Raw genomic sequence first — 26,022 nt, forward strand, 5'->3', positions numbered from 1 at the left:
CTGTGGGAGAAGTGCTTGAGAAGCGTGCTTGGGAGTGAGCAAGAGATTCTGTGCAACTCAGAGACAGTGCATGGGGACAGAACAGGTGGTAAAAAACACGCAGATGCCCAAGAGGTGCCACATGGGTCAGGAGTGAGTTGGGGTGGGTACATGGAGTGCTATGGGGTGAAGGAAGGCATGTGGAGGGTAGTGTGGATCAGGAAGGGTCATGGAGATGCCCAAGAGGTGCTGCATGGGTCAGGGAAGGTGCAAGAGGGGGAGTGGGTTGCGGAAGGTGTGCAGGGGTATGTAGAAGTTGCTGCAGAGTGAGGGAAGACATTTGGGGAACACCATGGATTGAGAAGGCACACAATGGAGTCATGGAAGATGCATGGGGTGTGCAACAGGTGCTGCATGGGTTAGGGAAGGCAAGTGGAGAGGGGCACAGAAGATTTCTTCTCTTCCCAGAGGCAGGTAAGTGGCTGCTGATGGGGAAGGGAGTGAGGGACTGCAAGACTGGCTGGGAAATTGTCAAGGAATGAAGGAGATTAGTGACTGCGGCAACAACCAAGCGGCATAGCATATAAATAAAAATATTTTACTGCAGATTCCATTTATCTCTAATAAAACATAAGCAAAATAGAAACTACATAGTACAAGATAAAAACTATTAAATATAATTAATTACTTTGATTTTGATCTATAAAAGCACTTGGCAATTCAGTGAGATTATAAAACAGCCTACATTATCTGTAAGAAAACTGGGCAAACTTTCACCTGTGAAAAGCAGCCACAAACCTTTTCCTACCCTTTACTAGCAAAGGGTACTAACAGAAAGGAAAAGCCAGCAATCAGGAAATGGTTGCTGGAAGAATCAAGTAAAACATACTGGACACAATTAACACTTAGGTTTGTAAGTTTCAGGTCATTTTAATCGTAAGGCGAAAATTATTTCTATTTTTAAAAGTAAGGAGAGTCAAATTAATCCCATAGCTGACTTCAATAGCAATTAAATATTGCCAAGCAAGTCTTTTATCTGGATTCACCTAAGCCATGATTTATTTTAATACCGGTAATTGTTGAAGCACAGAGTGGCTTCATTCACTCATGCTTTTGGTGCATAATCAGAATGCCTTCATTTTCACTTGTAGTAGACTCTTATATACCCACGTCATGCCCTACATCTGAGAGATTTCAGCCAGTCTAATTGTTGGAAGCACACACACTGACTTCATTCACAATACAAATAGTTCACCACTCATTCAGCAATAGATTAAAAGTACGACAACACCAAATGAGGAGGACTTACAACTAGTCCACAAAGTTTCAACTGTGGCAACATCCCCACAGTAATAGGATTGCATTCGGGGCATTCGGGTGGGATTAAAACTTGGCAGCAAGCCACAGTCACGAGATTGCCATTTGCAACGTTTCTTACCAGCTTCTCATAGGCAAACTCAATGGGGAAGCTGGCAGCAAAGGTCACAATGTGCTCCCATAAATCACTCCCACAGCCTTCTCTTCTGAGGAAACCCGCTACAGAGTAAAAGATCTTATATACTCTGTAGCATTCCCTCACCTGCTGTGCTCCAAGTGGGAGGGATCTAGGAGTCAATCACTTAAGTATGAGCCAGAAGTGTGCTATAGCTGCCAATAAAGCCAATGCGTTCCTAGGATGCATCAACAGAGGGACAGCACCAAAATCACATGAGGTGCTAGTACCACTTTTATACTGTAAGACCATACTAGGAACAGTGCACTAATTTTGGTTACCACTGTGCAAAAAAGATGCTAGATTCTAGAAAGAGTGCAAAGAGCAACAAAAATAATTAGGGGACTGAAGGTTAAAACATAAAATGAATGGTTGAGAGAATTTGGAATATCTAGTTTAATGAAGAGTAGGATTAGGACATAATAGTCTTCCAATATTTGGGGAGCTGTCACAGAGAAGAGGGGGTCAACCTATTCTGCAAAGCACCTGATGCAAAACAAGAAGTAACAGATAAAAGTTTAACAAAGAGCGATCCAATCTAGCATTAAGAAGAATTTCCCTGTCAGTGAGAACAGTAAATCACTGGAACAGCTTGCTCTAGAAGTTGTGGGTGCTCCATGAGTGGAGGTTTTTAAGAAAAGAGTAGACAGCCATTTGTCCAGAATGGTTTAGCTCTCCTGCTTGAGCAGTAAGTTGGAGTAGAAGACCGCCGAGGTCCCTTCCAACTCTGTTATTCTGAAAGTACGGTATTCTGTAACAACGATCATTGCAAATATATGAGACTTTTTGTTGTTGTTTTCCAGATGAAAAACTGCTTAATTTCCCATGTAATATTTTTATAGGGGTGGGAGGGTATCTGAGAATAGCTAAGAATTTCTACAGCAATATGACTGACAGAGGAACTAAAACTGATTTGCAGATTCCATTTTTAAACTCTGTTTTGTACAAATGCTTCTATTATGCTTGACAGCAGAAGTCCAATGGATTACTTCTTTGCAATTTCATTTACAGGATGCACAATTCCCCACGGCCTTTTTTCTTTTCTGTCTTCATATAGACGGCAAATATTTTCCTACTGATTAACACAAGCTCTTGATGCCACTATGACATGGCAAATGTCTACAGTGAGATTTCTGCTAAAATTTTTGAGTCCTCTTCTTTCTGCTCTTCATTGTTCAGCTACTCCAATTTACTGGCTGTGTACTGTTTTATTTCTCCAGGAACTTTTAGGAATCTGGAATTAAGCATTAAAAAAAATCAACTTTTTTTTCTGATGATCCAATACCCATTCTATCTCTCCCCACTCCTTTCAGTAATACACACAGAGATACACACAAAAGCAAATGATCCAGGGATGAAAAGGAATCGATCTATATCTTTTAAAATAGTCAATTCCTCAAGTCAAAGAGTGTTGCACTGGATATGATAATATCCCTGCTTTGTTATATGAAAAGATGCTTTAAAATGAAAAACGTGCTTCTAATCTTATTCATATAGAATTTCAAAACACATTAGTCAAGTATTAAAATGCAATTGTAATTCAGTTTGTTGACGAGGGATTACGCTCCAGAATTTCCAAGATTCAAAAGAATAAAATTGTAATGAAGGAGGAAAAAAAATCCTAAGAAGTACATAAAAGTCATTGCACTTAAACCAATCAAGATTTAATTATGAAATTTATATAGCCATCCATCTCTCCTGGTGATCCTAGGCAGCTCATGGCAACCAGGAAAAATATCAACATAAAAACATATCACACCTTTCTTATCAAGATAACAGATATTGTTAATCCTCTGACTCAGCCCCATGGGCAAAAATCAGCAAGGTCTAGAAAACATGAACTCTGAGCAACCAGAGTTGCTTGGGTCCGGGATATCTGAGGGAACACCTGCTGCCGGCATCAAGTTCCCTTCGTCCTGTGCGCTCCCACAGGGAGGGCCTTCTCAGGGTGCCGCCGGCAAAGGATTGCTGGCGGGCAACACCCAGGGGGAGGGCCTTCTCTGTGGGCACGTCTGCCCTTTGGAACCAGTTACCCGTAGAGCTTAGGACTGCCCCTGATTTTCGTTCATTCCACCGGGACCTGAAGACCTGGCTCTTTGAGCTTTCCGGCCAGGACTGAGGAATTTTTTAATTTTTTAACTTATTGTAATTGGGTTTTTAATCAGAGTCATAGGGGTTTTAAATTTTTAATTAAGGAAAATTTAATCTATTTTAATTGTTATTAATTTTTGTATTGTAATGTTGTTTTAATTGCCTTGTGAACTGCCCTGGGTCCTATGGGAGAAGGGCGGTATATAAGTTTAATAAATAATAATAATAATAATAATAATAATAATAATAATAATAACCAAAGGGGCAGGAATGTTCTCTCCATCAGAACAGTTTTAGAAATAAGATGGGGGAATTCCATTTTCTTCTTTGTTCTTTTGCTTTACAAAGAAGAGTCATCTCTTCAGACTGGCTTCTTATCGAGAAAGGAAAAGCACCGCAACCCAGAGAAGGGTTGAAGAATCAAAAGAAAATAGCCATCTTTTGAAATGTGGAACTAGATACGGTTTCGAATCCTTTCTAACATTTATTTTATGGGCTGATTTGTCCTGTGCTTTTTGTTGTGCTCTATCTTGGATGTGTGGCTGTTCCTGAAAGATTCCTGTTGAGTTAAAGCATCCAGGAATTAGCCTTTCTTCTTAGTCTTTTCCCACTGTTTTTAATTCTGAATAAGTTTCATAAGCTTAATCTATATAATAAAAGATTGGTATCATCTTCTTGTTTCTGCTATCAGTAGGGTCATTCAAACAGGAAACTTCGCCTTTCACACATCTCAGCTGTTTGATAGAACAAACAATTTGAGAGAAGAATTTTTACTCTGCTCCTCCTAAATAAAGTTGCAGAGAGCATCTCCTAAACAAGGATGGTGAGAGGGGAAATGTGCAGGGAAGGCTCAGCGATGCATCTTGACCTCACCTGAACAACAATTTCTGTCCAGTTTCCTTTTTGATGATGTTGAGTTTATAATAATGCCTCAAAGCTCTCGACATCTTCTCATATGTCATATTCCTTCGGTTCTGAAAATTGTTTAAAAATTGTGATTGTACCATCAGTTTGCTTTCTCTTGCCTAATTACTAATTTGAAATAGAAAAGAGTTGTAAGAAACTGCATGCATGCCTAGCCTCTTTCAGTGGAGGTAGGATGAGAATTATGTAACCAAACATAAATACCTTGTTTTACATACTGTTAAACGTACTGGCTTTATGAATTATTTTGGAATTAAAAGAATTAAAAGGGAACCACTCTGGTACAATTATAAGACAGCAAACTAAGACCTAGGAAACCCAGATTTAAGTCCCCATTCACTCTCTAGCTGATTCAGTTGTAATATTTCAGCCCAACATATCATGCCAAATTGTTCTGAGGATTAAATGAGGAATGCCAGTACATGCTACCTTGAATTTTTATAGGAAAGTCAAGGCAGACATATAATAAATACATGCAAATACTCCCTTTGTCCCAGACTACCGGTATATCAAATCATCTTGTGTCCTTCTAAATGTCTTAGAAGCTCAACGTCTCAAGATGGAGATTATACTTTTAACGTTACAGAGCCAGGCTGGGAAAGGCTGGACCGATTGCTGTTGGAGTATTCCAACTGGCCACAGTTCATTATGAAGTCAGGTTCAGGATATTCCCAGCTCTATTTTTAGCAAGACTGACCAAGGTTATGGCAAATGAGGAGGCACATTTACCCACACTTTGAGAATATAACTTTGTTAAATTATCTCAAAACAACATTGGGGGATTATAGGAGATGTACAAATTGGTGCCCTCCAGGTAGGCTGAGAGTGCTACTCCTAATAAGCACATCTGAACAGAAATGTATCTCTACTTATGGAGCTCAGAAGGATCGCCTTATTTAGTACCTTGTGATTACCCCAGAGTCCAGCAAGGCCATTGGGATCTACAACCCGAAAGATCTTGGTTTCTTTGTCTTCCCACTTGATAACTGATTCATACTGGCTGTCAGAGAGGAGATGGTAGATGTAATCCCAAAGTAACCTACAGTCTAAGAATTAGTTACATTGAGAGAGATGTTGTTCAAGTCAGAATAACAGAATAACATGGATTAGCTCCTACACCACTACATTACTGTTAAAGACAGCTCTAGGATGCATTTGCAAGTGACCATAGCTGAGCAATGAAAAAAGTTGGGAGTCACATGCTTCCAATTCTGTGCTGTTAACCGGGGGGGGGGGAGCAAATGTTCTTGATGTGCAAAAACAGGTAAGCATTCCTGACAACCACATAGCAAAAGAGTAACAGATCTTGATAACCTTACCCTTACCTGCTATTTTACCACTGACTGAAGCAGCAGATTTTACAGAGAAAGAGCAAATGTTTCCACCATGGCTGATCTCTGGGTTGCTATAAGCGAGAGTTGTCACCCCAGGAGTACCGAGTGTCTTGGTGGCAGACTGAGATGAGTCCAAATAGCCTGCATGACCAGTGAAGATCGTTGGACACTCTGAAGGCAATGCAGGGATCTTAGCTGGGAAATCATCGAAGTTGCACGTGGTACCTGTGAGAAGAGACCAGATTCAAAACAGAGTTTTTGACAAACTCTTACCAGATGTGTCCCAGGCTATCCGTGCCTAGACCAATTCTTGAACATTGTATAAATATTTATGACAGGGATCCATACAAATTCATTATTCATTTACCAAATGAGTAGGTAGGCTGACAGGCAGCAGAGATGGACAGATTCAACTGACTGAGTCAGAATACTAGTTTGCTTAAGCCAATGCCATCCAAAACTGATGTATCAATGGAAAAGACTGTGGCTCTGCTATAAAGATCACTTAGTTTATTCTCATCTTAACTCCCCACCTGTTTTTTCCCCTTTTGAGTCATATCTTTAAATTAGAAAGTTGTGTGAAGGGATGTTTTTCCTACAGAACTATAGTTTCAATTGACCTCCCATAAACTGCTCTAGTGGTGTTGGAGAAAACTCCGGAGAATACCACAGATAAAGAATACAAACAAATGGCTCAACAAATACCGTAAATCAATCCAGAGTTCCCACCTGAGGCACAACCAGGCTCAGATAATCATATTTTGAATACATTATGCAAAGCAGCAGTTCCCTTATAAAATTTCTGATGTTGGAAAGGGTAGAAGAAAATAAATGAAGAGAGGACCAGAAGCAAATTGGACAGACCCAATTTCAGCAGCAATGGGTAGACTAAGGGCCAGTTTGGGGACAGTATATATGGCCACTAAGGGTCAACACAAACTTGATGGCACCTAATCAATTGAGCCTGTTCTGTCAGCATGGTAACCAATAAGCCGATGAGCATTAACACTGCAAGATCTCAGGAAGAGGTAATTCCTAATTTAGGAAATGAGGTGCTCAAAATTGTACATGGAACCACCTGGCAAGGTCAGTATGGATTTTGCCTGAGCAGCCTCCTGTACAGATACTGACCCAAAATATGACCCAAAAATTGTCTAGCATGATGCATATATCCACTGTTCCACAACACTCACCTTCTGCCGTGCTCTGGGTCAGGTTATGGTCTGCATCCCAAAAGGGAGTATTAAAGAGAGGGCTACACACAAGGGCTCTTCTCTGGGTCTTTATGTATTGGAGTAATTCATATAATACATCTCCTGTGAGGAAAAAAAAACATAAATACCAATCCCACTTCATTTGTATCAATACCAACTGGTGACAAAAACAATGCAATTTTGGAGCACCTCCACCCCTCCATTTGCTGTTTATTTCAAAAGGACTATTTCAACTTGGGGAATTTCTAACTTTTGCAAACCAGAAATATAGTTTCATTGCACACATTTGTGGGAATCTGAAATTTTCTCTTAAAACTTGCCATGCATTCAGCGCATTCAGTTTGAATTAATTTGTTACCTCCTGCCCCAAGGAAGCACATTTTTGAAAAATGTATTAATATAAAGATAATTGAACAGCCACTAGAGGTAGCCTGATTCTTTCCATTAGACCTCTATCACATTGTAAAGCTGCTCGATCCATGGGCTTTGGTTCAACCAATAAGTCCTTGTCAAGAAAAGACAATTTGGAAGGCAAATCTATTTCAAAGGACATTAAAGACTTCATACATGTCATAGTCTTTGAGTTATTCCTCATTTATACTTGCTATATGGGATAATTTTGAGATAAGAATGCAAACACACAAAGCCTTGACCAAGGAGGGCAACACCTCTAACCTGAATTAGGAGCCCGAAATTTGAAATCTTCCTTGGTCAGAATACAAAGGGCTTTTCCATTCATTTCAAAGTTACTATCGTCAGATTTCCTGAGTGAATATTCTTTTTCAGCCCATCTTAGCCAGTGAATCACATCATCTTTGCTCCATAGAAAGGGTTGGATTCCTGAAATCAAACCAGGTTACAGATAAATTAACATACCTTACCCAGTCAGTTTTTTGCCCTTCTTTTGGAAAAAGCATAAAATGTCTCAAAACGCAAGTAAAGGACATCTCAGCAATTATTATTAGAATTCATTCCCTCCCACTAATATCATTCATAAGTTGTATAGATAGATCAATACATTTTCAAAAGATTTTTTTTTAAAAAAAATCTCTGTGATAGGAAGCAACTTTACACCAAGTCCGACTAACTGATCATCTACTCCTTGTTTCCTCAACCAGATGCCTTCAAGATGTATCAACCTAGAATTCCACCAACTGCAAGCAATTTTTTATCTGATCTGATAGACTCCAACTTACGATATGCTGGACTATAACTATAGCTGGGGAATACTGGAATTGTAGTGGGAACAAAACTAATTTGTATAGTGTTGTCCTTACATTAGGGACAGGTAACACTTTCTAAGCCAAGATTGCTTAACCACAAATGGTAGTGGAACTGCACTTCAAAAAGTAGGAGAACCATGCCAAAATTTAAATTAGATTTAATTTAAATGTAATCAAAAGCAAAATAAATAAACTTATTTAATACAGATAATAAGAAAAAAAATATGTAATCCTTCTGTTTAGTGTCACATTAAAATTACAACTTGGTGGCCCTGCTTGGAGAAGCCTGTAGAGCACATATTCAAGGCTTTAAGGACCCACCTTTGAAAAGCTGCCTTAAATAATATCTCTTCTACTTACTGAGTCGGCCTGGCAAAGTGCAGATTTGTCCATCATAGAGTAACTTTACTGATGTCTTCGAAGTGGGGTGCAATGGTAAGGGCAAAGCTGATGTGGCCACAGGGGTCAAAGAGCCAGCTGCCACTTCAACCTTAAGGGAGGAGAAAGATATTGAAGCTATATAGATTCCCTATAGGAAATCAGCTGTATTTCTGCAGTGCCTCTTCTGGTACTTGCACTGCCTAGAAGTCGGATAAATGAGAATCTATGAAGGACGCGGTGGTTCAGTGGGTTAGGACGCTGAGCTTGTCGATCAGAAGGTCGGCAGTTTGGCGGGTCGAATCCCGAGTGCCGCGTAGCAGAGTGAGCGCCTGTTACTCGTCCCAGCTTCTGCCAACCTAGCAGTTCGAAAGCACGTAAAAATGCAAGTAGAAAAATAGGGACCACTACGGTGGGAAGGTAACAGCGTTCCGTGCGCCTTTGGCGTCTAGTCATGCCGGCCACATGACCACGGAGACGTCCTCGGACAAACGCTGGCTCTTCGGCTTTGAAACGGAGATGAGTACCAGCCCCTAGAGTCGGAATCGACTAGCACGCATGTGTGGGGGAACCTTTACCTTTACCTATGAAGGAAAACCTTTTCAGCAGAAATTCAGCTGTATAGGCAGGAGAGAGACCCAGCTCAAAAAATCTTTGTGGGATGACAATTGCTTTCAAAGCTAAGCTATACCCCAAAATCGCTACGCAGATAAAATGGATCAATTACACAGAGAAAGGATGGGATAAAAGCTGTAGACATGTAAAAATGTAGAAGCATTTAAGTAATCAAGAAAAAGTTGCTGGATATTCCTAGAACCATTTTTGAAGACTGTGGACTGGTGAAACTCTTGCTTATCAAGGAGAGATATGCAATTGGGGTGACAACAATGGCAAGCAAGACAAGGGAGGGAGGGAGAGAGATTTGCTGAACAAACTGGCTGGTGGAAAAGTCTATTGTACACTTTTTGAAAAAGAGAGCAGATTAGCAAATGTGTTTTGAATCCAAGAAGTCCAAAAAGGAGTCTATCTTCCCTCAGATAGAAGGAAGTCTAAAAGGGAAAGTACAGAAAGGAGGGGCAGAAGACTGAGAAACAGATAAGACACTATAGAAAGCTTTGTTTGAAATCATCTACTCTATATTAATATTAATTTCTTTGGCCTGACTCTGCAGACACTCTTGAAATCTGGAAAGAAAGCAGCTGCAGGTTATTAAAACTTAGGTATCAAGAAATACCTAAGTTTAGGTACTCTACCTAAGAGTAGAGTTCACCAAATATTTGATGAAGTAAACTCTAATTCATGAATGTAGATGCCATAATAAACCAATTACTCTTCATCGTATCACAAGAGCCACTGTTCATTTTGCAGCCGCAATTGCTTTACCATTGCATAAATGTCTTATGCATTTACTTTAACAAAGTTTCAGATTCATTCTTAAACACCAGGTGATAAAGAAAACAAAACTGAAAGATGCCTACATGTTTTCGTTTCAGTTTTGTTCTGGTAGCTTGTTTTAAAAAAAACAATTATAATGGTATAGAGTATAGGGGTGTCATTTTTACTGGTTTGATATTTTATATATCTATATTTATATGTGTACCTACTGTAAATTGCTCTGTCCTGCCAAGCAGTATATTAATTCACGCATATAATTAAATAAATGATTTCCAAAGATCTTTGTTTTAAAAGAAAGAGTAGCATACCATCTCAATGTACACAACAATAATGCCTGGTTTAAACAAATGTTCCCACAGATGGTGTTCAGTTATCTTCCTCTGTAGAGAAATACCTTTTGATAAGGCTTCTACAGCTTCTCATACAGGAATGCATAACCCACAGGGTCTACACCAGCGTTTTTCAGACATGGCAACTTTAAGATGTGTGGAGTTCCACTCAACTCGCTGGCTGGGGAATTGTAGGAGTCGACCTCCACACATCTTAAAGTTGCCAAGTCTGAAAAAAACCTGGTTTAAAGCAGAGGGCTAATTGGGAAAGAAAGGGAATAAACGGAGGGTATAAGGGACGCGGTGGCTCAGTGGGTTAGGACGCTGAGCTTGTCGATCAGAAGGTCGGCAGTTTGGTGGGTCGAATCCCGAGTACCGTGTAACAGAGTGAGCACCTGTTACTCGTCCCAGCTTCTGCCAACCTAGCAGTTTGAAAGCATGTAAAAATGCAAGTAGAAAAATAGGGACCACTACGGTGGGAAGGTAACAGCGCTCTGTGTGCCTTTGGCGTCTAGTCATGCCAGCCACATGACCATGGAGACGTCCTCGGACAAGCGCTGGCTCTTCGGCTTTGAAACGGAGATGAACATCGGCCCCTAGAGTACGGGGAACCTTTACCTTTACGGTTCCCCTCCACCCCTGAAGTAAATTTTCCCAATCAGGCACTATCATTTGTGTTAAAGTGCAGTACCCATAATTCTCAACAATGGCATGCTATTAAGTCCCATCAGTTAAGAAATGCTGGCTTGCAGGGACTAAGAAGCATGCCTTCTGCCATAATTCCTGCCCTCTGGATCATTCTTCTTTCAGAGCTGAGGATGATCCAGACCCTATTGGCCTTTAGAAAAGACTTGGAAGACTTATTTGAGATGGGCAGCTATGAAAATTGATTGATTGAATAAATGAATAAATAAACATGCCCTAAAAGCAATGTTGATTGGGAATAACTGCAGCACTCCAAGTTGAGGAAGGCTGGATGAAAATGTACATTTAAAATAGTTCCCTTAAATTTTCTATCCCAGAGTTTAAAATAGAGGGAAGGATACAACCCAGATTTTTTTTTTAAAAAGTGTTTAAGCTTTGCTTGCATGAATCAAACCTTAGAATAAGGGATCCACTATTTTCCCATTTGAAACAGCTTCACGAACCCACATCTGAATTATTTTTGCCCAACAAAACACTGTTTCTCAGAGAAAACAGCTAGTTGCTTCATGTCTCCTTTTTCTTGTGAAAAGTCTAGGGAACTCCAGACCTTGTCCATTTTGAAATGCTTTTCTGTTGAACCACCAGAGAAAGGATCTCAGTGGGGATTCAGCCTAGTCCAGAGAACCCCAATGCTTTCTGAAGCGGGGGAAGCATCCGTGCCTAGACGCTTCAGTTTATGCCAGGGGTCTTCAAACTTGGCCCTTTTATGACTTGTGGACTTCAACTCCCAGAATTCCTCAGCCAGCAAAGCTGGCTGAGGAATTCTGGGAATTGAAGTCCACAAGTCATAAAAGGGCCAAGTTTGAAGACCCCTGGTTTATGCCTTCCATCCTTCCGAGGTAGGTAAAATGAGGACCCAGATTGTTGGGGCCAATAAGCTGACTTTGTAATAATGCCGCTTGTGGGGGGGGGGCGAAAGCCCTAATAAGCAGGCATATACATAGAATGAAGGCTATTGCTAAGCACATTGATTTGTGCTTAGAGTGTAAGCCGCCCTGAGTCTTCGGAGAAGGGCGGGATATAAATGGGATTAAAATAAAATAAATAAATAAAAAATTATGCATCCCGTGTTTCCAGCCCGTAGGATGGAGAGCAATATAAGAATGGGGGAAGCCGCCTGGCGAAAACGCGGCGCTTGGGATGGCTGAGCATTAGGCGAGAACACATGGGGGAAATCTAGGGCGCTGGGCCAAGGCAGGGAAAGTCCGGGAAGATCGAGGGGTCGGAGCGCCTGCTGCTCTCCCCAAGTTCTTACCTGCATTACAAGGGGAGGCGAGAGGGGGAACCGCAGAGCCCGGATCGTCCGGGTGCGCGCAGAATCTTAGCCAATTCCCCACCAGCCTCCCTTCAGCCCAGGCGGTGCTGGTCGTCCTTCCGGAAAACGAAAACGAAAGGCGCCGCTCCGAAAGCTGCTGGAGTTTGGCCGTGAGTCTTCCTCGCCCCCCGGGGCTGCCTTATTCCGCCCCTTGGCAAGCCGCCCGCGGGACTGCCGGCGCTCCCAAAGACCCGCGCTGCACTCTCACGACGCCTTTGCCTCTCGCCCGACGCTGCTCGGACCGTAATACTCCCCAGACGGGTTGAGTGGATCCGTTGTGCCCGCTAGATAGACCCGGGTTGGAATTTCGCACCCGAAAACTAGGGCCGTTTGGCCCGAGGCAGGAAAGCCGAAGCGAAACCTTGCGGGAGGGAAGGGCACTTTCTGAGGGAAAGCTTAGCCCGCCTCCCACCGACGTTGGCTCTGTGGTGCGGAGTCAAACCAGGCCAGCGTGCTAGTATTTGTTACCTTTAATTCCAATATCAACTGGTGCCTCTCGACAAACCGTGGCTGCCGGTGCACTTTAGGTTCAGGGTCATACGTGCAAAATGATTAATTTAAATAGCTTGGGCACAAATTATGCATCACAGTTCAGTATAATACTGCAATGTGTTCTAACTAGAAGGGAAAGTGGTGTTTTACTTTCTTCTGGAAGCTATGTAAACAAAATGCTGCCATAGCCAAGTCAGAGCCTTCTTCAGTCTAGGGAAGGAAGGCCTGCACAACTTTTTCTGGCTGAGGGTGTGTCAAATCCTTTTCACCTATTAAAAAGTAGATGTTGTTTTTGTTGTTGTTAGTTGCGAAGTCGTAAAAAGTAGACGAGGCTAGGACAAAAGTGGATGAAGCCAGGACAAAACTAAACCAACTTGAACTCACTATAATTAATCTTCAAGTTTCCAAAGTGGTTTTCTGACCCATTTTAAAATGTGAAATGGCTGGCAACTTTTGGGGACCAACTGTCCCTTCAAGTGATACTTGGTAGGGGGCAATTCTCCTTCTGATACATTAAGGCAATCATGCTGATACACAAGCATAGAATCCTTGAGTTACTTCTGATCTATGCTACTAGTAGAGATTATCCCGATAGTTAAATGTGATAAGTTTTGAACTACCAATTTGCTTTTTCTTGCTGCAAACTGTCTCGCAGCCTTGGGTGATATACAGGTTCATGTAATAAACAAATAACCAACCCACTCACTACTTGAATGAAAGGGTAAGGTTCCAGGAACTTTGCTGCCCAAATCTCAGTATTAACCTCAGCCTAGATCAGTCAATACTGATTAGTTTTCTGGGCATCAGCGAATGTAGGAAATCAAGTCACTGCCTACTACCACCAGTTTACAATACATTGAGAACACACCATTATTGAATTGTAAGTAGCAGATCTACAAGGCTAAAATCTGGATGATCTCTAGATGCAGCAAAGGGTTAACATTGTCTGAATATCTTTAATATCTTTTCTGCCTTCTAGTGAGTGTCCAGATTTTTGTAGCCCAGGCCTGGTGACCTTCATAAAAGTTAATTGTACTGAGATGAATGTGGTCACACTTGCTGATGGTCTTTGGAAGAGTTGGTATGGGATGCTGCATCTATCCTTATGCTCCTTCATTTCTTAGTGGCTTTTGATGCCATCAATCTCAGTATCCTTCTGGACCAGCTGTAGGGACTAAAAGTGGAGGATGCCATATTAATGGTTCTCCTCCTGTTATGGTCCATTTCAGTTGGTGCCAATGTTGGGAGAATGGTCAAATCCACATGCAATCTGTGGCATGATGTAGGGGCTTGACTCTTTCCCCCGCCTGTTCTACATGAAACCAGTGCTTGAGTTCATGCATTGATTTGGGGTTTGCTATCATCAGTATACTATTCCATTGTGCATCTTGATCCTGGACCACCCTTGACTCGCTGTCAATGTTCTGTCCCAGTGTCTAGAGGCTGTGCAGATTTGATCCTGGGAAGCTTCTATTTCTAGTCTTGGATAAGGCAGCGTTATTCTTTGAGATGAATAGGTAATCTGGGGGTTGCTTTGGATTCAAACTCCTGCTTGACGATATAGCAGCTATTGCCAAGAGAGTCTTCACATAGACCAGGGGTGCCAAACTGCCGGCCCACAGGCCAGACGCGTCACAACAAAACCGTGCCCATCCCATTGCTGGCAATGGGGAAAAAGCTCCGAGACATCGCAAGTTTGACATATCTGACATAGATTCATCTAATATGCTTATTGTGCCTGTTGCTGGTTTGAGAGGCCCTTCAGATGGTCATTCATGCCCTAACCACCTCATGAATGGACTATTGTGTTGGGCTCTGTAAGGGTCTGCCTTTGAAAACAATTTTGTACTAGAATGTGGCAGCATAGGCAGTAATTAGCATGCCACGGTTTTGGGGAGCATAAAACTGTCTGTCTGTCTGTGTTTCCATTGTTTTCTATGGTCAAAATTGTTTTGGATTTATAGAATTGCTTTAAGTTTGTTTTGTCAGATTTTTTGATGAGATTTTTTTGGGTGAAATGTTTTTTTCCAAGCTCAAAGCAGCAATTCGCATTTCATGTTTGACCATTTTAAACAAACAAACGAATGGGAAGCTGGCTCATAGCAAAGCAGAGCATCAGCCTCAACCACCATCCTGATTTCCACAAAGGCCAGTAGATTCTCAGAAACAGAAGATAAATATTGCAGGTGACTAAAATTCAGGTTTTCTTTGGAAAAATAAAAATAGATTGAGCTAATAGAGAACATCCTGGAAGGAAGAATGGGTAGCAGGAAGTAATTTCACCAGCTTGTGACCAACCATTGGTGTTCATGCTTATTGCTGGAAATTACTGAGGGGAATTTCCAGTTTAGTTGGTATCCAGCACATTCTCAGTCATTCTCTCTATCCAGATCAGAGCAAACACAGAAGTCACTCAGTTTGGATAGCAAAATATCTAGCCTGATCTTTATTTATTAAACACCAGCAAATGTCAAACAGAGTTAACTGGCAAACCCAGGATAAAAAGCAAGAAAAATAGACAGCAAGAACAACAAACCGCAGGCAACAATTTACATTACGGTATCTTGTGTACAGGATGTATATTAAAAAGCACAGAATTTTCCAACACCACTGAAAATAATGCTGTGCACGTTAGCATGAAGAATCTCAAAGGGAACAGCCTTTACTTATTGCAGCTTTAACCTGTACATACTGTAACAGTAGCAGAATAAAGATGGAAAATAGGAAACCAGACAACCCTTCTGTTCTGAGCCATGAAAGAAACAATCTAATGAGTGGGGTTGATGTGTCCAAGATGATGTGTTTTACGAGATTTTCTCAACAAGGGTCCCTTGATAGTGAGATGGGCAACATATAATTTAATAAATAAAATAAAAAATTGCGGGCAAAACTTTATCCTTTGCTTGAAAATCTTCTGCATGTTCCACCAAATTTTTATCCAAAAGGCCTTAACCTTTTTACAAGTCCACCATATGTGAAAATATGTTGCATCTTCATCGCCACACCTCCAGCACTTGGACTGATAATTCGGATACATACTTGCAAGCTTTTTAGGATCTAGATGCCATCTATAAAACATTTTATAAAAGTTCTCTCTTAAGTTTTGAGCTTCTGTAAATTTTACGTTCCTCACCCAGATCTTTTCCCACGTGTCCATTGTAATAACTTCTTGAATGTTTTGGGCCCATTTTATCATACAATCTTTAACAAGTTCTGTTTCTGAGTCAATTTCTATCAATGCAAGATATATCCGTTTGATATGTGCTGGACCCTGCTTTCTAATTTGCTTTATCAGATTTTCATCAGTCATTGTAAAACCAGTTTTCTGATCTTCTTTCCACCTGGCCCGTAGCTGAATATATTGGAACCAAGTTTGAACAATCTTCTCATCTCGCAAGAGACTGTACGGTTTCAGACACCAAACATTTTTTTCCAAACTTAAAATCTCCTTATACGTAGTCACATCATGTTTGAAACCAACATTTATATTTTCTATTGCGTGTTTTGGGATTGCCCACAATGGTATCTTACAACCTAACTTATGTCTGTACTTCTTCCAAACTCTCAACAATGCTTGTCTTAAAATATGCGCTTTAAACACATTATCTACCTTTTTATCATACAACAAATATGCATGCCAGCCAAACAACAAGTCATGGCCCTCAAGATTTAATAATCTCTCTTGTGTCAAATTAATCCAATCACTTATTCCTGCTAACGCAGCAGCTTCATAATATAATTTAAGATTGGGCATTTTAAGACCACCTCTTTCACGAGTATCCTGCATAATCTTAAGTTTAACTCGTGGCTTTTTCCCTGCCCAAACAAATTTATTGATACCTCGCTGCCATTCCTCCAGATTAGAATCTTTCTTAAGAACCGGTATCATTTGAAATAAGAATAAAAATTTAGGCAGGACATTCATTTTCACTGCTGCGATTCGCCCCAACAAAGACAATTGCAATTTTTCCCAGCTCTCCATTTCTTTTTGGATTTTTCCCCACAATCTTTCATAGTTATTTTTATATAACTTTGTATTAGAGGGTGACAAAAACACCCCCAAATATTTGACCCTTTTAACAATCTCAAATCCAGTTAGTCCTTCTAAAAGAGCCTTTTGCGATACTGTCATATTTTTGGCCAGAATTTTAGTTTTTTGTGCATTAACTTTAAATCCAGAAACCTTCCCATATTGCATTATTATCTCCATCAGGTCCACAACAGAGTTCTCTGGCTGGGTCACTGTAACAACCAGATCATCTGCGAACGCTCTCAATCTATAATCCTGATCTCTAATTTGTATCCCCTTAATTCTTTCCGAACTCCGTATTTTTACCAATAATATCTCCAATGTTAACACAAATAACAAAGGCGATAACGGACACCCTTGCCTTGTGCCCTTCTCAATATTACAAGCTTCAGTCAAACTATTGTTAACTATTATTCGGGCAGTTTGTTTTTGATATAATGCCCTAATTGGTTGCAAAAATTTATCCCCAAAATTCATTTTATCTAAAACTTTCATCAAAAATTGCCAATTCAATTGATCAAAAGCTTTTTCCGCATCTAAAAAAATTAGCGCCGCAGGGATCTGGTTATTCCTTTCCAAAAACTCTAACACATCAACTATATGCCTCACATTATTTTTCATTTGCCTACCACTGATAAACCCAGTTTGATCCCCATGAATCACCTGTTGCAGAACCCTCATCAGTCTATTAGCCAACACCTTAGCAAATATCTTATAATCTGTATTTAAAAGTGATATCGGTCTATAATTTTTTACTTGAGTAGCATCTTGATCTTCCTTCGGAATCAAAGAAATAAAAGCAGTTCTCCAAGACGGAGGCACCTTTCCCCCTCTCTGAATTATCTGAAACAGTTCCTTTAATGGCTTTATCAACTCCATTTGTAAATTTCTGTAATAAACCGCAGTCAAACCATCCGTACCTGGTGCTTTATCCAACTTCAATTCCTTAATTGCTGTAAGAATTTCTTCTTCTGTTATTAATTGGTTGATCTCCTCTTTTTGTGCCTGCGTAAGAACCGGGATGGTAGCATTCTCCAAATATACATCAATATCCTTTTCATTAATCTTCTCCTTAGCATATAACTTAGAATAAAAGTCCAGAAAGGCTTCCTTAATGAGATCCTGTTGAAACACCACCTTTCCCTTATGTTCAATTTTGTCTATATTAGAAGCCCTTTGCTTTTTCCTAAGTCTATAAGCTAGCCATCTACCTGGCTTATTAGCATTGCAAAAAGTATTATGCCTAGCAAACCGCAAATTGGTTGCCACTTGGTCAGCCATTAATTTGTCAAATTGTCCTCTTAATAGCTTAATAACCTCCTTAGCCTTCACATCCAATGGGTTCAAGATCAAGGCCTTTTCTTTTTCCCTAATTTTGTTCTCCAATTCTTTCCTTCTGGCTTCCAAAGTACGTCTGTGTTTGTTATTCATATATATCAACACCCCTCTCATATAGGCCTTGCTAGCATCCCAAACCATATCCATAGAAGTATCCTTATTCATATTAATTTCAAAAAAATCCTTCATCCGCTGTTTACATTCTTCCACATTTCTCTGATTTCTAAACAAGTTCTCATTTACGCGCCACGAGCGCCTGTCTCTATTGTCCTTATTGATCTCTAACCAAACTGGACTATGGTCAGAAATAGCTCTTGCACAGATCTTTACCTTCTTAATCCTAGAAAAAAAATCATTAGTCAGCAAAATAAAATCAATCCTGGAAAAAGATTGATGTCTATCAGAAAAAAAAGTATAATCCTTTTCATGCAGGTGAGTGTCACGCCAAATATCTCGCAGTTCCAGATCATCCTTCATTTCAAAAAAAGATTTAGGCAATCTGGCATGACTTGGAGAGCGCTTAAAAGAACCAGCCTTATCCATCTGTACATCCAAAACACCATTCCAATCCCCCATAAAAATAAACGATTTGTAATCCAATTGAGTAAGCTTTGTATGAAGTGAGCTAAAAAATCAGCTTGCTGTTGATTAGGAGCATACAGTCCAACTAAAAGCGTTTTTTTGCCTTCAAGCAGCAAATCTATCATAACAGATCTTCCATGCTTATCTGCTTCAATTAATTCCGCTGATAAAGCGCTTTTAACATAAACAACCACTCCATTTTTCTTATTCATCGCAGATGCAACAAATTGCATGCCCAATCTTGAGTTCGATAAATACTTTTGGTCCATAGCCCTAATATGCGTTTCTTGCAAACATATAACATCAATCTTGAATTGTTTTAAATATTGAAAAACGTTCTTTCTCTTCTGTGGTGAATTTAGTCCATTAACATTCCAGGTTAGAAATTTAGTCGCCATGCGTGGCATCCCGAAGCTGTTGGAGCACATCTTTTTTATTATTATTGAAAAGTTTTAACATACATTTTATCTTTAACAGTCCCCCCTCCCCCTCCCTTCTCCCTCCCTCCCTACCCCTCTCCCCCTCCCCCCCCCGACTTCCCAGAGCTAAGTACAAGGTATAAAAACAAAAAAAAACTATCATAAACATCCATATGCTAACAACCATAAACTCTAAAATCTATCACTCTCTGGCTCATATAGGATAATACAAACACTATTAATATTAAGTATATATAGAAAAAAAAGAGAAAAAAGAAAAAGAAAAGGAAGACTTATTCAAATGCTACATGAAACTTTTTAGTCCTATATTTGTTCTGGATATACTCAATCCATTTTCTCCATTCCATGATATAACGTTCTTGCGAGTGATCTTTCAAATAAGCCGAGATCTTTGCCATCTCTGCCAGGTCAGAAACCTTTAAAGTCCATTCTTCTATGGTCGGCAGTTCCTCCTTCTTCCAATACTGACCTATTAAGAGTCTTGCTGCCGTAATTAAATTCAACATCAACTTAGTGTCCACAACCGTAGCATCTGTAATTATTCCCAACAAAAAAAGTTGCGGACAAAACTTTATCCTTTGCTTGAAAATCTTCTGCATATTCCACCAAATTTTTATCCAGAAGGCCTTCACCTTTTTGCAAGTCCACCATATGTGAAAATATGTTGCATCTTCATCGCCACACCTCCAGCATTTTGGCTGATAATTCAGGTACATACTTGCAAGCTTTTTAGGATCTAGATGCCATCTATAAAACATTTTATAAAAGTTCTCTCTTAAATTTTGAGCTTGTGTAAATTTTACGTTCCTCACCCAAATCTTTTCCCACGTGTCCATTGTAATAACTTCTTGGATGTTTTGGGCCCATTTTATCATACAATCCTTAACAAGTTCTGTTTCTGAGTCAATCTCTATCAATGCAAGATATATCCGTTTAATATGTGCTGGTCCCTGATTTCTAATTTGCTTTATCAGATTTTCATCAGTCATTGTAAAACCAGTTTTCTGGTCTTCTTTCCACCTGGCCCGTAGCTGAATATATTGAAACCAAGTTTGAACAATCTTCTCATCTCGCAAGAGACTGTACGGTTTCAGACACCAGACATTTCTTTCCAAGCTTAAGATCTCCTTATACGTAGTCACATCATGTTTAAAACCAACATTTATATTTTCTATTGCGTGTTTTGGAATTGCCCACAAAGGTATCTTACAGTCTAACTTATATCTATACTTCTTCCAAACTCTCAGCAATGCCTGTCTTAAAATATGCACTCTAAACACATTATCTACCTTCTTATCATACAACAAATATGCATGCCAGCCAAACAACAAATCGTGGCCCTCAAGATTTAATAATCTCTCTTGTGTCAAATTAATCCAATCACTTATACCTGCTAACGCAGCAGCTTCATAATATAATTTAAGATTAGGCATTTTAAGACCACCTCTTTCACGAGTATCCTGCATAATCTTAAGTTTAACTCGTGGCCTTTTCCCTGCCCAGACAAATTTGTTGATACCTCGCTGCCATTCCTCCAAATTAGAATCTTTCTTAAGAACCGGTATCATTTGAAATAAAAATAAAAATTTAGGCAGGACATTCATTTTCACTGCTGCGATTCGCCCCAACAAAGACAATTGCAGTTTTTCCCAACTCTCCATTTCTTTTTGAATTTTTCCCCATAATTTTTCATAGTTGTTTTTATATAATTTTGTATTAGAGGGCGACAGAAGCACCCCCAAATATTTGACCTTTTTAACAATCTCAAATCCAGTTAACCCTTCTAAAAGGGCCTTTTGCGATGCTGTCATGTTTTTAGCCAAAATTTTAGTTTTTTGTACATTAACTTTAAATCCAGAAACCTTCCCATATTGCATTATTATCTCCATCAGGTCCACAACAGAGCTCTCCGGCTGGGTCACTGTAACAACCAGATCGTCTGCGAACGCTCTCAATCTATAATCCTGATCTCTAATTTGTATACCCTTAATTCTTTCCGAGTTCCGTATTTTTACCAATAATATCTCCAATGTTAACACAAATAACAAAGGCGATAACGGGCACCCTTGCCTTGTACCCTTCTCAATATTACATGCTTCTGTCAAACTATTATTAACTATTATTCGGGCTGTTTGTTTTTGATATAATGCCCTAATTGGTTGCAGAAATTTATCCCCAAAATTCATTTTATCTAAAACTTTCATCAAAAATTGCCAGTTCAATTGATCAAAGGCTTTTTCAGCATCTAAAAAAATTAGCGCCGCAGGGATCTGGTTGTTCCTTTCCAAAAATTCCAACACATCAACTATATGCCTCACGTTATTTTTCATTTGCCTACCACTAATAAACCCAGTTTGATCCCCATGAATCACCTGTTGCAGAACCCTCATCAATCTATTAGCCAACACCTTAGCAAATATCTTGTAATCTGTATTTAAAAGTGATATCGGTCTGTAGTTTTTTACTTGAGTAACATCTTGGTCTTCCTTCGGAATCAAAGAAATAAAAGCAGTTCTCCAAGACGGAGGCACCTTTCCCCCTCTCTGAATTGTCTGGAACAATTCCTTTAACGGTTTTATCAACTCTAATTGTAAATTTTTGTAGTAAGCCGCAGTCAGACCATCCGTACCTGGCGCTTTATCCACCTTCAACTCCTTAATTGCTGTAAGAATTTCTTCTTCTGTAATCAATTGATTAATCTCCTCTTTTTGTACTTGCGTAAGAACCGGGATGCTAGCATTCTCCAAATATACATCAATGTCTTTTCCATTAATCTTCTCCTTAGCATATAATTTAGAATAAAAATCCACAAAGGCTTCCTTAATAAGATCCTGTTGAAACACAACCTTTCCCTTATGTTCAATTTTGTCTATATTGCTGACCAAGAAGTTTTGGTTTTAAAGGAAATTCCTCCAAAGATTTTAAGGAGAAGGAAGGACTTTGCATTTCTTGTGCAGGAACTTAAGCAACGTGATATAAGGTTCAGATGGGAGATTCCAGTTGGATTGGTGGTGATGCATGAAGGTAAAAGATACTGTCTGGTTACTGTGACACAGGCGCGTGATTTCTACAATAATGTTTTAAAAGCAACCCCACTATCACTTCTGGAAGCTGCAAAGGGATTTGGAGAAGGAAAACCTCAAGAGGCCGAAGATGGACAGACAGAGGAGAACGGTGCTGGAGGGGATCAAATTATAACTTTGTTGGCTGATGCTGGAGAGCTGAGGGTGACGCGTGCTGCTTTAAAACGAGCAAAACAAATAAAAGAACAAGACCAACAGAAGTTTATGGAATTTTCAAAGCGTACTTACAGCGAGGCAGTGGGAGGAGCACGGCCCAAAGGAGATAGAGGGGCTATTAAAGATGTGCTCCAACAGCTTCGGGATGACAAGTATGGCGACTAAATTTCTAACCTGGAACGTTAATGGACTAAATTCGCCTCAGAAGAGAAAGAAAGTTTTTCAATATTTAAAACAATTTAAGATTGATGTTATATGCTTGCAAGAAACGCATATTAGGGCTATGGACCAAAAGTATTTATTGAACTCAAGGTTGGGCACGCAATTTGTCGCCTCTGCAATGAATAAGAAAAACGGAGTGGTTGTCTATGTTAAAAGTGCTTTAACAGCGGACTTAATTGAAGCAGATAAGCATGGAAGATACGTTATGATAGATTTGTTGCTAGAAGGCAAAAAAACGCTTTTAGTTGGACTGTATGCTCCTAATCAACAACAACAACAAGCTGATTTTTTTAGTTTACTTCATACAAAGCTTACTCAGTTGGATTACAAATCGTTTATTTTTATGGGGGACTGGAATGGTGTTTTGGATGTACAGATGGAGCACATCTTTAATAGCCCCTCTGTCTTCTTTGGGCCGCGCTCCTCCCACTGCTTCACTGTACGTAGGCTTTGAAAGTTCCATAAACTTCTGTTGGTCTTGCTCTTTTATTTGTTTTGCTCGTTTTAAAGCGGCACGTGTCACCCTCTGCTCTCCAGCAACAGCCAATGAGGCTATAATTTGATCCCCTCCAGCACCATTCTCCTCTTTCTGTCCACCTTCAGCCTCTTGGGATTTCCCTTCTCCAAATCCCTTTGCAGCTTCCAGAAGTGATAGTGGGGTCGCTTTTAAAACATTATTGTAGAAGTCACGTGCCTGTGTCACAGTAACCAGACGGTATCTTTTACCTTCATACATCACCACCAATCCGACAGGAATCTCCCATCTAAACTTTATTTCACGTTGCTTAAGTTCTTGCACAAGAAATGCAAAATCCTTCCTTCTCCTTAAAATCTTTGGAGGAATTTCTTTTAAAACCAAAACTTCTTGGTCAGCAATCACAACTTTAGTATCATAAGCGGCTTGAATAACTTCATCTCTGGTTTCTCTCTTAGTAAAATAAACCACCACATCTCTAGGTAGCTTTCTCTGTCTAGCAATCCATGAGTTTACACGAAAGACTTTATCCATGCATCCCTTTATTTCAGATGCTGGCTGACCCAATACTTCTTCCAAAGCCTCAGAAATCAGCTGCTTTAGGTCTTCTTTAGGATTCTCTTTTAAGCCCCTGATTCTGATAGCATACTGCATCTGGTGATACTGGACAAGACTCAATTCTCCGTCCATTCTATCCCTTAAATCTTCATTCTCCAGTACCTTTACTTCTAATATAGCATTCTTTTGACTCAGATCCTCCACTTTTTCGTCCAAACTTTGCACACATTCAGCCACGCTTTGCACTATAGACAAAATGTCTACCCTCATCGCACTAAACTTCTCTTCTTTCCTCTCCTCCAATTTCTCCAATTTCTCCTCCACCTTTGCCAACTTGTCACCCATCATTTCTGATATTACCTGGGATTGTTTTTCCAAAGCATCTTCTAAATCCTTCGATGTCAGTGCAGCAGGAGGAAGCAAAGCTTGCAACGATGTCTGTTGCACCGGGGAAGTTCCCGCACTCCGAAGAGTTTTTGAGGGAGGTTTAGCCGCCATCTTTTCACTTTCACTTGTTGCGCACTTTCACTTTAAGTTTATAAAGTCCATTAAGCTAGAGAGTAAAAATAAAAGTCCTCTTCACCTTGACCTCCTGTACCACTCTGCCTGCTCCTTTTATTCCAAGGTCTTTCCTTCTGGCAGGGGTGGTCGCAAACGCCTGGCTCTGCTCCAAAAATCCCGGAGCAGAGACGCTGAACAGCTGGGAGCAACCCAGGCTACGGGGGAGTTCAATCCTTCAGCCGCCCAAGCTTTGAGCTCAGGCGGCCCTGGAGAACTCAACCCCTACCTGGGGCCTCACCCCCTCCTCTTCTCCCGAGGAGGGGGCTTCAAATCCACCCGAACAGCTGATCGGCGCTGTTTCGGGTGAAAACAACTCAGCTGAGCAGCGGGCAGCCCGAAACGGCTGTCTCCGGCGCCGCGCCGCCACTGGAAGCCCCACTCACTACTTGAATGAAAGGGTAAGGTTCCAGGAACTTTGCTGCCCAAATCTCAGTATTAACCTCAGCCTAGATCAGTCAATACTGATTAGTTTTCTGGGCATCAGCGAATGTAGGAAATCAAGTCACTGCCTACTACCACCAGTTTACAATACATTGAGAACACACCATTATTGAATTATAAGTAGCAGATCTACAAGGCTAAAATCTGGATGATCTCTAGATGCAGCAAAGGGTTAACATTGTCTGAATATCTTCAATAACTTTTCTGCCTTCTAGTGAGTGTCCAGATTTTTGTAGCCCAGGCCTGGTGACCTTCATAAAAGTTAATTGTACTGAGATGAATGTGGTCACACTTGCTGATGGTCTTTGGAAGAGTTGGTATGGGATGCTGCATCTATCCTTATGCTCCTTCATTTCTTAGTGGCTTTTGATGCCATCAATCTCAGTATCCTTCTGGACCAGCTGTAGGGACTAAGAGTGGAGGATGCCATATTAATGGTTGTCCTCCTGTTATGGTCTGTTTCAGTTGGTGCCAATGTTGGGAGAATGGTCAAATCCACATGCAATCTGTGGCATGATGTAGGGGCTTGACTCTTTCCCCCGCCTGTTCTACATGAAACCAGTGCTTGAGTTCATGCATTGATTTGGGGTTTGCTATCATCAGTATACTATTCCATTGTGCATCTTGATCCTGGACCACCCTTGACTCGCTGTCAATGTTCTGTCCCAGTGTCTAGAGGCTGTGCAGATTTGATCCTGGGAAGCTTCTATTTCTAGTCTTGGATAAGGTAGCATTATTCTTTGAGATGAATAGGTAATCTGGGGGTTGCTTTGGATTCAAACTCCTGCTTGACGATAAAGCAGCTATTGCCAAGAGAGTCTTCACATAGACCAGGGGTGCCAAACTGCCGGCCCACAGGCCGGACGCGTCACAACAAAACCGTGCCCATCCCATTGCTGGCAATGGGGAAAAAGCTCCGAGACATCGCGAGTTTGACATATCTGACATAGATTCATCTAATATGCTTATTGTGCCTGTTGCTGGTTTGAGAGGCCCTTCAGATGGTCATTCATGCCCTAACCACCTCATGAATGGACTATTGTGTTGGGCTCTGTAAGGGTCTGCCTTTGAAAACAATTTTGTACTAGAATGTGGCAGCATAGGCAGTAATTAGCATGCCACGGTTTTGGGGAGCATAAAACTGTCTGTCTGTCTGTCTGTGTTTCCATTGTTTTCTATGGTCAAAATTGTTTTGGATTTATAGAATTGCTTTAAGTTTGTTTTGTCAATATATACTTCAGATTTTTTGATGAGATTTTTTGGGT

The 26,022-nt window shown here is 40.4% G+C and overlaps 2 protein-coding genes across 2 annotated transcripts in view; one reads left to right on the forward strand and one right to left on the reverse strand.

Annotated features, from left to right (window-relative positions):
- Window positions 1-699: 699 nt before the first annotated feature.
- On the reverse strand, window positions 700-12,488 carry ETV7 (ETS variant transcription factor 7). Its single transcript, XM_081325080.1, has 8 exons — window positions 12,320-12,488; window positions 8,618-8,747; window positions 7,710-7,874; window positions 7,014-7,136; window positions 5,812-6,045; window positions 5,390-5,532; window positions 4,436-4,536; window positions 700-2,705 (listed from the first exon to the last, which is right to left on the reverse strand). The coding sequence occupies exons 1-8, from the start codon at window positions 12,323-12,325 to the stop codon at window positions 2,651-2,653; spliced, it is 957 nt and encodes a 318-aa protein (XP_081181206.1). The 5' UTR covers window positions 12,326-12,488; the 3' UTR covers window positions 700-2,650.
- The window catches only part of KCTD20 (potassium channel tetramerization domain containing 20), a 28,551-nt gene continuing 14,981 nt past the window's right edge, over window positions 12,453-26,022 (forward strand). Inside the window, exon 1 of the mRNA XM_081325078.1 lies at window positions 12,453-12,489. The gene's annotated coding sequence lies outside the window, so the exon portion shown is untranslated. The remainder of the gene's footprint in view (window positions 12,490-26,022) is intronic.

The sequence above is a fragment of the Vipera berus genome (assembly GCF_964194415.1).
Source record: "Vipera berus genome assembly, chromosome: 3".
NCBI lineage: Eukaryota > Metazoa > Chordata > Lepidosauria > Squamata > Viperidae > Vipera > Vipera berus.

Coding starts and splice junctions, on each gene's coding strand:
- ETV7 (XM_081325080.1), bottom strand. Junction 7,137..7,709: donor ATTTCGGGCTCCTAATTCAG/GTTAGAGGTGTT, acceptor TTTTCCTCACAG/GAGATGTATTATATGAATTA. Junction 2,706..4,435: donor GGACAGAAATTGTTGTTCAG/GTGAGGTCAAGA, acceptor GCTTAATTCCAG/ATTCCTAAAAGTTCCTGGAG.